The sequence below is a fragment of the Poromitra crassiceps genome (genome assembly GCF_964638095.1).
Source record: "Poromitra crassiceps genome assembly, chromosome: 10".
NCBI classification, from domain to species: Eukaryota; Metazoa; Chordata; class Actinopteri; order Beryciformes; family Melamphaidae; genus Poromitra; species Poromitra crassiceps.
This window is the reverse complement of record NC_139631.1, coordinates 19,236,704-19,248,487: the sequence shown is the minus strand read 5'-3', so window position 1 is coordinate 19,248,487 and position 11,784 is coordinate 19,236,704. Positions and strand designations below refer to the sequence as shown.

At 42.7% G+C, this 11,784-nt stretch overlaps 1 protein-coding gene across 2 annotated transcripts in view; it reads left to right on the top strand.

Moving 5' to 3' along the window:
* slc20a2 (solute carrier family 20 member 2) overlaps positions 1–10,709 on the top strand; it is a 63,729-nt gene extending 53,020 nt beyond the window's left edge. Inside the window, exons 11-12 of one of the 2 annotated variants that reach the window (XM_083643934.1) lie at positions 1,259–1,343; positions 5,284–10,709. In XM_083643934.1, the coding sequence (XP_083500060.1) occupies positions 1,259–1,343; positions 5,284–5,448 (250 nt within the window). In that variant the 3' untranslated portion in view covers positions 5,449–10,709. Of the gene's footprint in view, positions 1–343; positions 429–1,258; positions 1,344–5,283 lie in introns of both variants that reach the window. The other variant, XM_083643933.1, reaches the window with a different exon arrangement.
* Positions 10,710–11,784: the final 1,075 nt, after the last annotated feature.

Sequence of the window (11,784 nt, the reverse complement as noted above, 5' to 3'; positions counted from 1 at the left end):
GTGTGTGTGTGTGTGTGTGTGTGTGTGTCTGTGTGTGTGTGTGTGTGTCTGTGTCTGTGTGTGTGTGTGTGTGTGTGTGTGTGTGTGTGTGTGTGTGTGTGTGTGTGTGTGTGAGAGAGAGACAGAGAGAGAGAGAGAGAGAGAGAGAGGGAGTATTGTTGCTTCTTTCCTTTACTGTGTGTGTCTTTATACACTCTAAAGAGCTATTGTATGTACTGCCATGGTGAATGTAGCTGCTGGAACGTGGCCGGGCGAAGCCATCAGCAGCTTGCCCTGGGCTTTACAATGAAGGATGTCTCTTTCCCCCTCCTCCCCTCTGCCCCGCCCCCCTCTTCCTCCACAGTGGATTCACTATTGAACTGGCCTCTGCAGTCACTGTCGTGTTGGCTTCCAATATCGGCATCCCTGTCAGTACCACACACTGCAAGGTATGACTGAGTGGAGGCAACTTCACTGGCCCTCCTTCTGGCCTCCCCCACCCCCAGCCTCCAGGCGACAGGGAGCTCACACTGCCCCCCAGGGCTCAGGGGTGGAAATGAATGCACCAATCCAGCCAAAATCAGTCTCAGGATTGCAAACAAGACTTATTTTGTGAGTTTTGTGTCTGTGCTGTGTCTCCTACACTTTTATTATTGGGTTTGTCATTCATTTTTTGTGCGTGTTTTTTTTTTTTTTTTTTTTTTTAGTTTTGTTTGCAAGGGCATCCTGATGAAATGTATTGTAACGCTGACAGCACAGTTTGCCATTCCAATGTCAAATACAGATCATTATTTTTTGCAATCAATTCACACATGCCAACACCTGACAATCGCCCACGGGCATGAATCTTTACACCGCACAAAAAGACAATCAGACAATGAAAGGTGTGTCCGGCTCGTCCAGACTCCAGCCCCCCCCCGGGCAGCAGTGTGCAGCCCCTCTCCCCTGGCCTTTTCAGGAGCAACGGATCCAGGAAGGAAGGACCCCCAACACCCCGACACCCCCAACCTGTCCTTCCCCTTTTCCACCAGCAGTGTCTCATCTGTTTCACTTCCACCAACCTGTTCCCCTCCCACCCTCTCAGCCCTCACAGCATGGTGTGGTGTGTGTGGGCCGTCCGCCCTACTGTGCTTTGGCTGCAAGCCAACTCCCCTGACCCCCACCACCGACCCCCCCACCCCCACCCCACCTATCTCACTGGTTTTCCACTTTGTTTGACCCCCTCCCTCTCCATCTTTGTGTCTCTGTCTCTCTCCTCTGTCCCCATCTGTCTTCACAGCGGATTTTGCATTGAAGTAATGAGTGCGCTAACAGTGCTTGTTGCATCAAATGTGGGCATCCCAATAAGCTCCACCCACTGCAAGGTATTGGAGTCATGGTAGTGATGCTGTGGTAGAGGGCCTTCCCAGAGCTCCATCTCATCGCTTCACCTGTAGCTGTCAATCCACACAGCCAATCACAACTCTCCAAGTTGCAGTTTTGATCTTGTGCAATTTTCTCCCGGCAGTGAAGTCTCCTTTCTGATGGGAGCTTTGTACAATTTAAATGAGATGAAATTGATGTAGTCAATAAAACATTGTTAAAACATTTCAACCAGAGTCTAGAGAACATTACTGGTAGAGCAGTTTGTTACAATCGTATGGCTCTTAATGATACTAGATGAATGTATTTAAAGATATTGGAAATGAGATGTTATCGTCCTGAGGTGATTATCATTCATTTGTGTTCTGTAATTCATTACCTGACAAAACAGACGTTTTTATTATGGAAAATCAAACCGAACCTTTCAGTTTGTGCACCGTTGTGAATGAGAGTGCATCTTTTAAACAGCATCTGTGCCACTTTTGCTTTAATAAGCCCTCTATGTACATCTTATCAACAACGGTTGAGTGGTCAGTGACACCAAAATCTATACTTTTTCATTTCAAATGTTAAATGTATTGAAAGGAGCGAAGGGTTCTCTTTAATATGACTGTAAGCTACTGTATCCCAGGTTACAACACTGACCTAATTTATATTTATTGCAAAATAACTGTATGGGTACATCTATTTTATTATTATTTTTATTTTTATTTTTTTTAGATACAACTGGATAAAAAGATCAGTTGATATTCCATTCCGCTGCCTATAAGGGAAAATGCACGAGATCCAAAACTGATATTTAATTTCTGATTATCAATTTGTCTCAGATCAACATCGCCATCCATAAATGGTTTTTCCACTCACCCTCAAATGCCCTTCTTTCCCCCCTAAAACCTCCGATAATCAACTGCTATGCCAATATGCTAAATCTACTGATAGAGGTATGCCTATGGTGGTGATTTGATTGATTGATTGATTGAGTGACTGTGCCTGGGGCATCCACAGAAGTTGTTGGACAGATAAATACTCTTAATTAATATTCATATTCGATTAACTTGCAATTTGATTATGGACACAAACTGTTCTAAGATAAGATCAATTATAACATGTCTATAAATGAAAATACTAAATGTACATACGTTCTCAGAAAGTAGCCTTCAACATCTGTCAAACTGGCCCAGATATGTGTGACTGGGTGTGTGTGGTTGAGGGGGCGGGGTCCATTCAGTTTATCCACTCCATTCACAATAAGCATTGTGCAGATGCATTGTCTGCATGTGGTGTCCTTCATTTCAGTGGAGTGGAAACTGAATGGGTAATGTACCATGAGCCGCTGTTCCAGAAGCTCTGCAGAGAGTCAACAGTACAAATGCTGATCATACTGAGTTCAGGTTTAGTCACTGCATTTCTGAAATATTAGAGATAGTTGCCCACAAACCATCTTAGCCACAAATTTAGTCGCACACATGCTTTTGAAAGAGTTGATCTTTATCCCTCCTCTTTGTACAAACACTTCTAGATGAAATTAGCCTTGTCTTCTCAAACTTGAGAAGAGGGAAATTTAGCCTTGTGCTCCTTGACTAAAAATGTCCTTAAATGAAGATCTCTGACCAGCTTGTTTCTTTATAGTCTAGGACTCAAAAGAGTCAACATGACTGGTTCTGTTGACCCGGCTTTCCACATTTAGAACAGAAGCGTCTCGGGTTACGCTGGCCGTATAAGAGCAGGCAGGCCGCACTTTAAGCCCCGCCCAGCTGCAGTGACGTGAACAGAGCATGCTGGAAGCGCTCAATGTGCATGTTGGTCATGTGACCTTGGATCTGCCACTCCAACATACTCAAGTGAAACCTATTTGATATGAGATGTTTTTGTGTCTTTTTAAAATCTGATTCTCATTCTGATTTGATCTTAAAGGTGAGTGAAAATGTATTGTTGGAAGTCTGACATGTGCAGAAGTAATCTGATCAATTGATTAATTCATGATTTTTTTTTAAAGATTTATAGTCCTAAATGGCCATATAACTTATTCCTTATACTTTTTTTACACCAGAACTGCTGATTTCAGACTTCTGTCTAGATTTGACTTCAATCAGCTTGCTCAAACTAACATACATGGTTTTGCTCTGAGCTGGTCTTGAAGAGGGCATGTACAGGCTTTTCTGTCCAAATGTGTCCCGAAACTATAAGTTTGACCGACCAATGAACTGTATTTACTGTGTAGCTTGCTGGCCAATTGTATTCTCTTCATGTTAGAGCCACTTAATGACAAAGCCAGGCAAGAAGGCACCAACTTCTCATCCCCACCAGTCACCAATTATATTAGCCTACTTTTGAATAGGCTTCACACTTTGGCCACAAATCTCCCAATAAGCTGGTGTGAAAGTTCACTATCAAATTTGCTGTGTGCAATTAAAAAGTAATAGCCTGATGAGGTAGGTTACTGTGACAGGACCTGATGAGGTAGGTTACTGTGACACGATTGTGTCTTGTTTGAGCCCTAGTCTCATTAGTTTTACTTGAACAAACAGCTGTTTTTGTTTTTTTGCTTTGTTAGCTAGCTAACTAGCCAGCTGGCTAATTTAGCAAAGTAACAGATGGTAATGTAAATATGCAAATGTAACAGCCACTATTCTGCGTTGTGTATTTGGATGTTATGATGTTGGCTGAATGACAGGCACACACCGTTGCTGGGATCACTGGGTTTACTTCACATGTAAAGACAAAAACACGGTGTCACACACCACTTCACGTCTCTCTCCACATATCTCCGGCAACAAGGTAGTGCAACTGCCATTTTCATTATACAATTCTAATGTACAATATACAATATAAAATGGCATATAAAGATAGACAAAATAAAGTGCATTAGAATATACAAAATACAAAATACATTCACAATTTCCCCACATAAACCCAATTCTCTCTTTTCTAGTGCAAAATATTATTTTAAAGTAAACACATTGAGCAAACATACCTTCACATGTAAAGACAAAAACACGGTGTCACACACCACTTCACGTCTCTCTCCACATATCTCTACAAAAAGGAATCACAGAAACACACATAAACCTACTATACACATTACACCTTATGACCCATATAACATAACGTGACTCTGAACGGCACACGCCGCGTACTGACTGCGCCCGGACCCAACGTCAGCAAAGGCACAGAGCCACTAGCTAGCGGGAAGCTAACTAGCTTAGCTAAATAAAACATAACAGCCTGAAAACGAAATAAAAACTCTCCACTCTAAGGAGGCAGGATCAATGAGTTCGCTAGCATTTTACAGCGCTCTGTACAGCAGGATAGTGTCATTTTAAGTTAAAGAAAATATAAATATCTAAATCAAACGAGAGAGCAAATGGAGAACGTGACCTACCCGGCAACAAGGTAGTGCAACTGCAATTTGCGTCCGGGCATGTAACACCAAAATACCACCCCAGGGGAACAAAAAACTAACGTAGTTAAACCAGTAGGGTGGGACCTATTAGAAAGAATAGATTTAGGGGAAGTTCACTAATACAACAGAAATCGGGACAAATAAACAAACAAAATAAAATAAGAAATTAGGCTCGGCTACACAAACACTAGCTTCTACTAGATACCTTAGCTAGTGTGCAAATGAGATTTGTACAAGAGGAAAGTGATGGTTAAGTGACTCTTTACTATGGTTTGCTAGTTGCAAAATTGATCAGTGGTGAAACGATCAGTTGCCACTTGCCAGTCACAAACAGAACAGAAGTGAACTATGTGTTGAAGTCTGAGACGGCCAAGTGGCCCAATTAGAGAGGCACCCAGTGCTGAGGACCTCCAGCAGAAGAAAAGCCTGTACAGCCTGCACCTCCTCAGCATGTCTCAGTCACTTGGCCTGTGGCCAGTTGAAAGCCTGGTTCTGTGCTGCTGCTGATGGTGTCATGTCTCCCTCCTCTCTCTGGGCAGGTGGGCTCGGTGGTGGCAGTGGGATGGATCCGCTCTAAGAAGGGGGTGGACTGGCGTCTCTTCCGGAACATCTTCCTGGCCTGGTTCGTCACGGTGCCGGTGGCCGGCCTGTTCAGCGCCGCCGTCATGGCTCTGTTCGTCTATGGCATCCTGCCCTATGTCTGAGGGCGCTAGGCAGGGAGGACAGGAGAGAGAGAGAGAGAGAGGGACATGAGAGAAGATGATGGCTCGAGTGGACGGGGTGCAGATAGAAGAACAGGATGTGGTTAGCAGAGGGAAAGGATAAGGCTGATGGGAAAGTGAAGGCGTTGGAGAAAGAGAAATAGAGGCAGACTTGGTTGTACTGTGGAGGGTTGGTTCACATGCTGCCTGGCACAATAGTCCAGAGATCTTTTTTGACTCATTTGAGTTTCCGATCTGATTTTTATTTATTCTTTGTTCTTTTCTTTTCTTTTGCATAAGAAAGTGTGTAACAGATGTGTCAATCTTACCGATCAACCTGCTGTACATAAGACAATAATAGGGGGTTTCCAATTTCCTTTTAACATGGTGGCCGCGGATTGGAGAAACAATTGCAGTAATTTCCCTGTTCTTCTATTAGAGAACATGGATTGACAAACAGACCAAATACCAGTAATAATGATAACCGAAAACAATAACAGGTTAATTTTTTGCACGCATACATGACATGCCTGCAGATCTACAGTATAAACGTATATCCTTTTGTTGCATTTCTGCTGCCTGCAAACCCAGGTAGCGTGGGGGGGGGAGACTGTAAATACTGTAATATTGGATTAATTTAGTGTGAATTGTTGTATTGCAACTTGCTTTAAGGTTAAAAAAAAAGATGTGCGTGTGGTCAACCAACCCATCCAGTTCATCTCAGCGTAACATGCTAGCCAGGAAGGTAGGGCCAATGGAAAGGAGGCCTCAAGGAGGGTGGCGAGACTCTCATTCTGCTTTTATTTTCTATATGATACCATAGAAAACCTGATTTGCAAAAGAAGTGATGATTTTATCAAGAGCTCCTGTATGTTTTAGAGATGGATATCTTATTTTTTAATGGTGTACTATACTGTAATTTGTACTGTAAATAATGTCCTCAAGAGTTTGGGGGTAGCCTGTTAAAACCCATCCCGATAACATGATCTCACATTGTGTTTGGCTCTACACATCAGTGTGGACTTCCAGCCATTTCCTGAAATTAGAATGTGACCGGGCCAATCAGGGACCGGGGCGTAGTTGATGACGTAACCGGGCCAATCAGGGCTGGGATGGCAAAACAGTAATGGCGTCTCCTGAAGCAAGGAGCGGTAATGTTAGGGGTTTCTTGGCAGAAAGACGTTTTCGCCGTTCTTCCGAGTGGCTTTGGATTGGGTTTGGCGATGCTGATTGGCTGAAGGAGTTGTCTGTCAAGTCGAGCTTTCGCGCCCACTGAAATCGATGTGAGCGGCTGGAGGTCCAGACTGATACGTAGATGTGAGGTCACGTTATCAGGATGGATTTTAGCAGGCTAGTTTGGGGGTGGGAGGCGTCTTTTTTTTTACATACACGTTATAGAGGTGTCTCTTCACCTCTTCATGATGTCATACAAATGCGTCAGTGACAGTAGAGCAGACACGCACACACACGTTTATCAACTGACTGCTGCTTTTCTGAGGTTGACGAAATTACATTCACCCTCTTGAATTGGCTCATTGAGTCTTTTTGCCAATACAGCTTCTGTGATCTGAAAAGTGCATTTAAAGTGGAAGCAAAACGATTTGCCCGGTAACAACAGACAAAACACACACACCCGCTAATAACCCCCGGGAGATCTGTCATTCCTAATTTGACCACACTGGTCATTTGCAGCCAATTCGACAGTATTGACAGAAGGTTCTCCGATCTCTAAGGCTACCTCTTTGTGAAAGCATATGGGCGTGTTTGGGACGGTAAGACATTTGAGGGAGGTTGTTGTGGTGAGAGCGACACGTGCCAAAGTAAGCTGAGTTACCGGTCGCCATATCAACAGGCCAACTTCCATGTAGACGTATGATGTGTATGCAGAAGAAGCCTGGAACTGATGGGGTAAACAGAGACACACATATAAACACATATGAGGCCCTATGAAGTATAGATATTTCACTGTTCTCTATGTATGCCCTTGTAGTCAGTTAAATTACAGGAGCCATTTCATACTAATATTGAAGGCTCCCAGCCAATGATGGACCTCTTCATTGTCCATATACAGGACATTTTAGATCTCCCACCCTCTTTGCCTGTCAGGCGGACAGTCTATGCATCAGGGTTTATCACTCTCTGTAGTTCTTAACCTCATATCCCGCATTATGCTTAAATCAGAGGCAATTCTCTCAAAGAGCACCGAAACGTATAGCCCTATCACGTCAGACAGCTGATTATTGCGTCATATCAAAACAAAATAAAATCAACTTCATTTTCTCTTACACCTTCAAACTCAGTCACACTTGTACAGACAGATGTGGACAGAGGGGGATTGACTCGAGGTTCAACCGCAGCCACATGTGTAGCCCGTTCAAAATGGAGGGTTATTATTGATTGCCTGTATTTGAATCTAAGTGCTAAAGGTTAGTGTTTAGCAAAGACAGTATGGCTACATGTCATTTATGGGGGGGGGGGGTAACGTTGACGTCTAAATGGTAAATATCGCAAGACTGTCTTAGGATCATTATTCCTGAATGAGATGGTGTCAGGAGGGGGATAGTACTGATCATCACCAGCTTTTCAACAGGGTCACCTGACCTGTAGATGAACAAAATCTAAAGAGTTTTTTATTTTTTATTTGAACAAACCCAATGCGAGGTGTTGCAAATTCTTCTTTTTCTTGTGGTGTGTTTTTCTTAATTTTATTTTTCTCATGAACAAATCTATGCTTAAGTGGCCACTTGCCTTGTAAAGTGTATTACTGTGTGCAGATACAGTAAATAATTAAGTACTGTGGCGTTTACATCGTAACCATATCGTAGAGTATCTGGAAAAGAAACGGTTGCCTAATGATGCCAATGAAAGACAAAATATTAACCATGAATTTTCAACTGCAAGAAAAAAAATAACCAGAAGTGTCAAGAGAGAGAGAGAGAGAGAGAGAGAGAAAGTGTGCGCGCGATTACTCATTGTCCTTGTTTGTTGTTTGTTGTTTTTTTCGTAGTAGTAGTGCTAAATCATGATCCCAGAGTCACTTTACACTGCTACTACAGCACGTTAACACTACATGTATGGGTGCAATTCAATAATGAAAAGAATAAATAGAGAAATTTCATCAAGACTATATATTTTTCTACCATATCTGAGTTTGAACCTGGGCGAGCTGTCAGACACTTTGGAGGACATGCGGCGGGGGCCAGCCCTGCCATACTGGGGAAACGCTCTTATGAAGTGCACTCTCCTCACTGGTGCCATGTGCCACACATCCGCTCAGCCCAGCGTGTTATTTTAACATGTAGATTGATGTGTCGGTTGCCAATAGATCAGATTTTTAAATTACCATTTTTATTTTTGAATTTTAGACGAAAACACTTTGTAATTTTGTTTCCCTACTGCTTTGATCATGAGCTGTGCTGTGAGCGTGGGGGCAGCACCTGGCTAAAACCGGGAAATGCTCTGTGGGATGTTTTGAGCATACAAGGCCGCTCATTGAAGGCCTGTGACCAGCAGCAGTGCAGAAAACAAGAGGCCTGGATCAAATATCAGAAAGGGTAGACTCGATGGTAAGTGGGCTCGGGAAACATTAGTTTCCTTGTGTCAGCAGGTGAGCTCTCCACTCTTGCAGCTCAGACCCTTTTTCTCTTTGACAGGTGGTGTGTTACACAGGGGGCTGCACAGCTGGTGCCTAACAAGCTCCTTAGATGCTTGTTATGAGCGCGTGGCACAACTACCGTGTGAAAAAAAGAAAAGCTTTCACCGTCTCCTTATGAAAAGTGACATCTGGGATCCAGACAAAGTTGTAATTTACATCAGTAAAATGCAGAAGATGCGTATTCTCTTATTGTCTGATTCTGCTGTCTGGTGGGATTTGTTCTTTGCTGATATGCCTGTTTAAATCAATGTCCTCCATGTTGGATTGTGAGGTTGATGTGAACGGACTGGGGTCAGCGTCGACCCTTCAGATGTCCGGTTTGTGTTAGGGCTGGGCGATAATTCAATATGATCTTTTATCGTCAGTGGAACCATATCGTGATGATATGAAGATATTTTAATATCGTGACACACGTCTACTGTAAATTGATGATGACAAACAAATTTTACTTAGAAACTCAAAATGAAGTATGGTAGGAATATTATTTTAATATTTCTGTTTTGTTTAACATCACAGATTACCATTTGGTTCAATGAGATAAACAATAATTTGATTATTTAACATGATTTTGCATAAACTAGGAATCTAGGGTGGACACTCTGGACTGACAGACAGACACCGCCCACCCAACTGTGTGCCATCGGCTCATACTACATCACAGTTGCTCGAGATCACAACTGCTCGAGTGACATCACTGATGTCATAACTCACTGATTTATGACGTCACAATTGTGACTGACACCACCCACTTAGCCAATTTTAACTAATAAAGAGATGAACCATAATATTGATATCAAGAACAATCCTTTTATCATGATTATCATGATATTGATTTCAACCATATTGCCCAGCCCTACTTTGTGTAGTAGCCTAAAACCTGAACGCACCTCCACGCTCTGCAGACCCCCTCTGGAACTCCCGTGGTCATTTATTATTTTCCATGCATTCTCAGTCCTGAATAGGCCGAAAGGGATGCACTGCTCAGGTCGAGAGGGACAGCATTTTAGACCAATCAGTACCAACTCATCAGTACAGTATATTATATCAGTGAGTGGTGTAATAGCCAATGAGGGAGTTGCCATGCGTCAAATGCATTGTAATGGTTCTCCCCTTTCTATAGATCTGTACGGAAACAGAATGTACCGTTTTTTTCTCCCTGAATGTGCAATAAAAGCTGTTTCTTGTGAAGGTGCAACTACATTGCTGTCACTCTGTGGTTGTGTAGGTCCACCTACCCTGGTGTAATGGCGCCCTCTCCCTTTTGTCTGGCACTACTACACCTCACAAAAGTGGAGGGGCATCAATTGTGACCATCTGGATGTGGCGTGCTGTCTCTGTCTCTAGCTAGTTTTCTGGCTCGCTTTCTAATAGAATGTGCTCCTTGGCTGGCCTGCAGGCTTTACAGCTCTGTGTTGTCTTTTTACTGTTTGCTATTTAACTGTCCAGTCAGAGTTTAAAAAATAAACAAAGGAAAAGGTAGCCTGAGCTTCTACAAAATCTTAAAGCTCTTCTGATTTGCATATCGTACTGTAATGTTGTTTTATTTAAAAAAAATTGTGGAAAAAATGTCTGCATTTAAACTAATTAAATTATGGGAATTAAAATTACAAAGAATATCTAAATGGCATTGAGTTGTGTGTCTTATTTGTGGGCTGATGTGGGTGGGAGGCTGTGACTGAGGTGAAGGTATGACTCGCCTAGGTTCCTGACTAAAAGCAAAAGTTTCAACTGTTAGAGTGCTTTTTACAGTTTTTAAACTGTCAACTTTTTTTAAAATGTATTGCTTGTCTTCTATAATCTTATCTAGATTTTATTTATTGCTGTCTTTATGTAGGCACACTATGCATCGCCATCGACATTGTCTCCCATAGCATTCACCTTCCTATTTTAGAACTGATTTTCTTACAATGCCAAGCATTTGGTTTCCTACAGCAACCAACTCCTTCTGAATGAATCTGCCCAATCCTTTCAACCTCAAATGCAGCTTGTAAAGCTCAGATAATTCAGTGACTTGGCCCACATTGCACTTGAGGTTCCCAGCAGTGTCTGTGCAGCCCCTGCTCTGGAGTCTCTACAGTAACACTGAAGAATGCTGGCTGGATGCTTGCACAACTTTTCATGTAGCTTGAAGCATATTGTCAACATTACAACCATCTTGATCCAACCATCTTCAAGATGTAAACTAAGTACAGGAAACACCAACATAGCCTCCCAACTGCCAAGGTTTCTAAAACTGCTGCAAGGTACATTTTCAGCATCTAGGCATCGATTCACTTAGGTCTGTGATTTATTTGCGTGTGATTCTTGGGCTCATCTTTGCCGACAAGATAAAGCATGAAACAATGTGAGAGAAGCATCTCCAGGTCTTCTTTCCCACCAAGCAGCAGGGGTGATTTTACTGCATAACACATCTTCAACCAGAGAAGGTCTCTGCCCTCCATGGTAGCCTACATAGTCACCTGCCCCAGATTTAAACCATTAAGCCGCTTTGGTTGTGTGAACATTTTGAGCATCCGTTGCAGGATAAAGCAATTCTAGCAATCCGTCCATTTGAGAGTTCTCAGGCCTGTCAGGAAAGCCCAGGATGAGTCAGACATGACTGAACAGATTTGCTGCACCATGAACTTGTTTCTCTGTAACAGCTTTTTTGTGCTCTGGATACTTTTATTACATGTATTGTAATT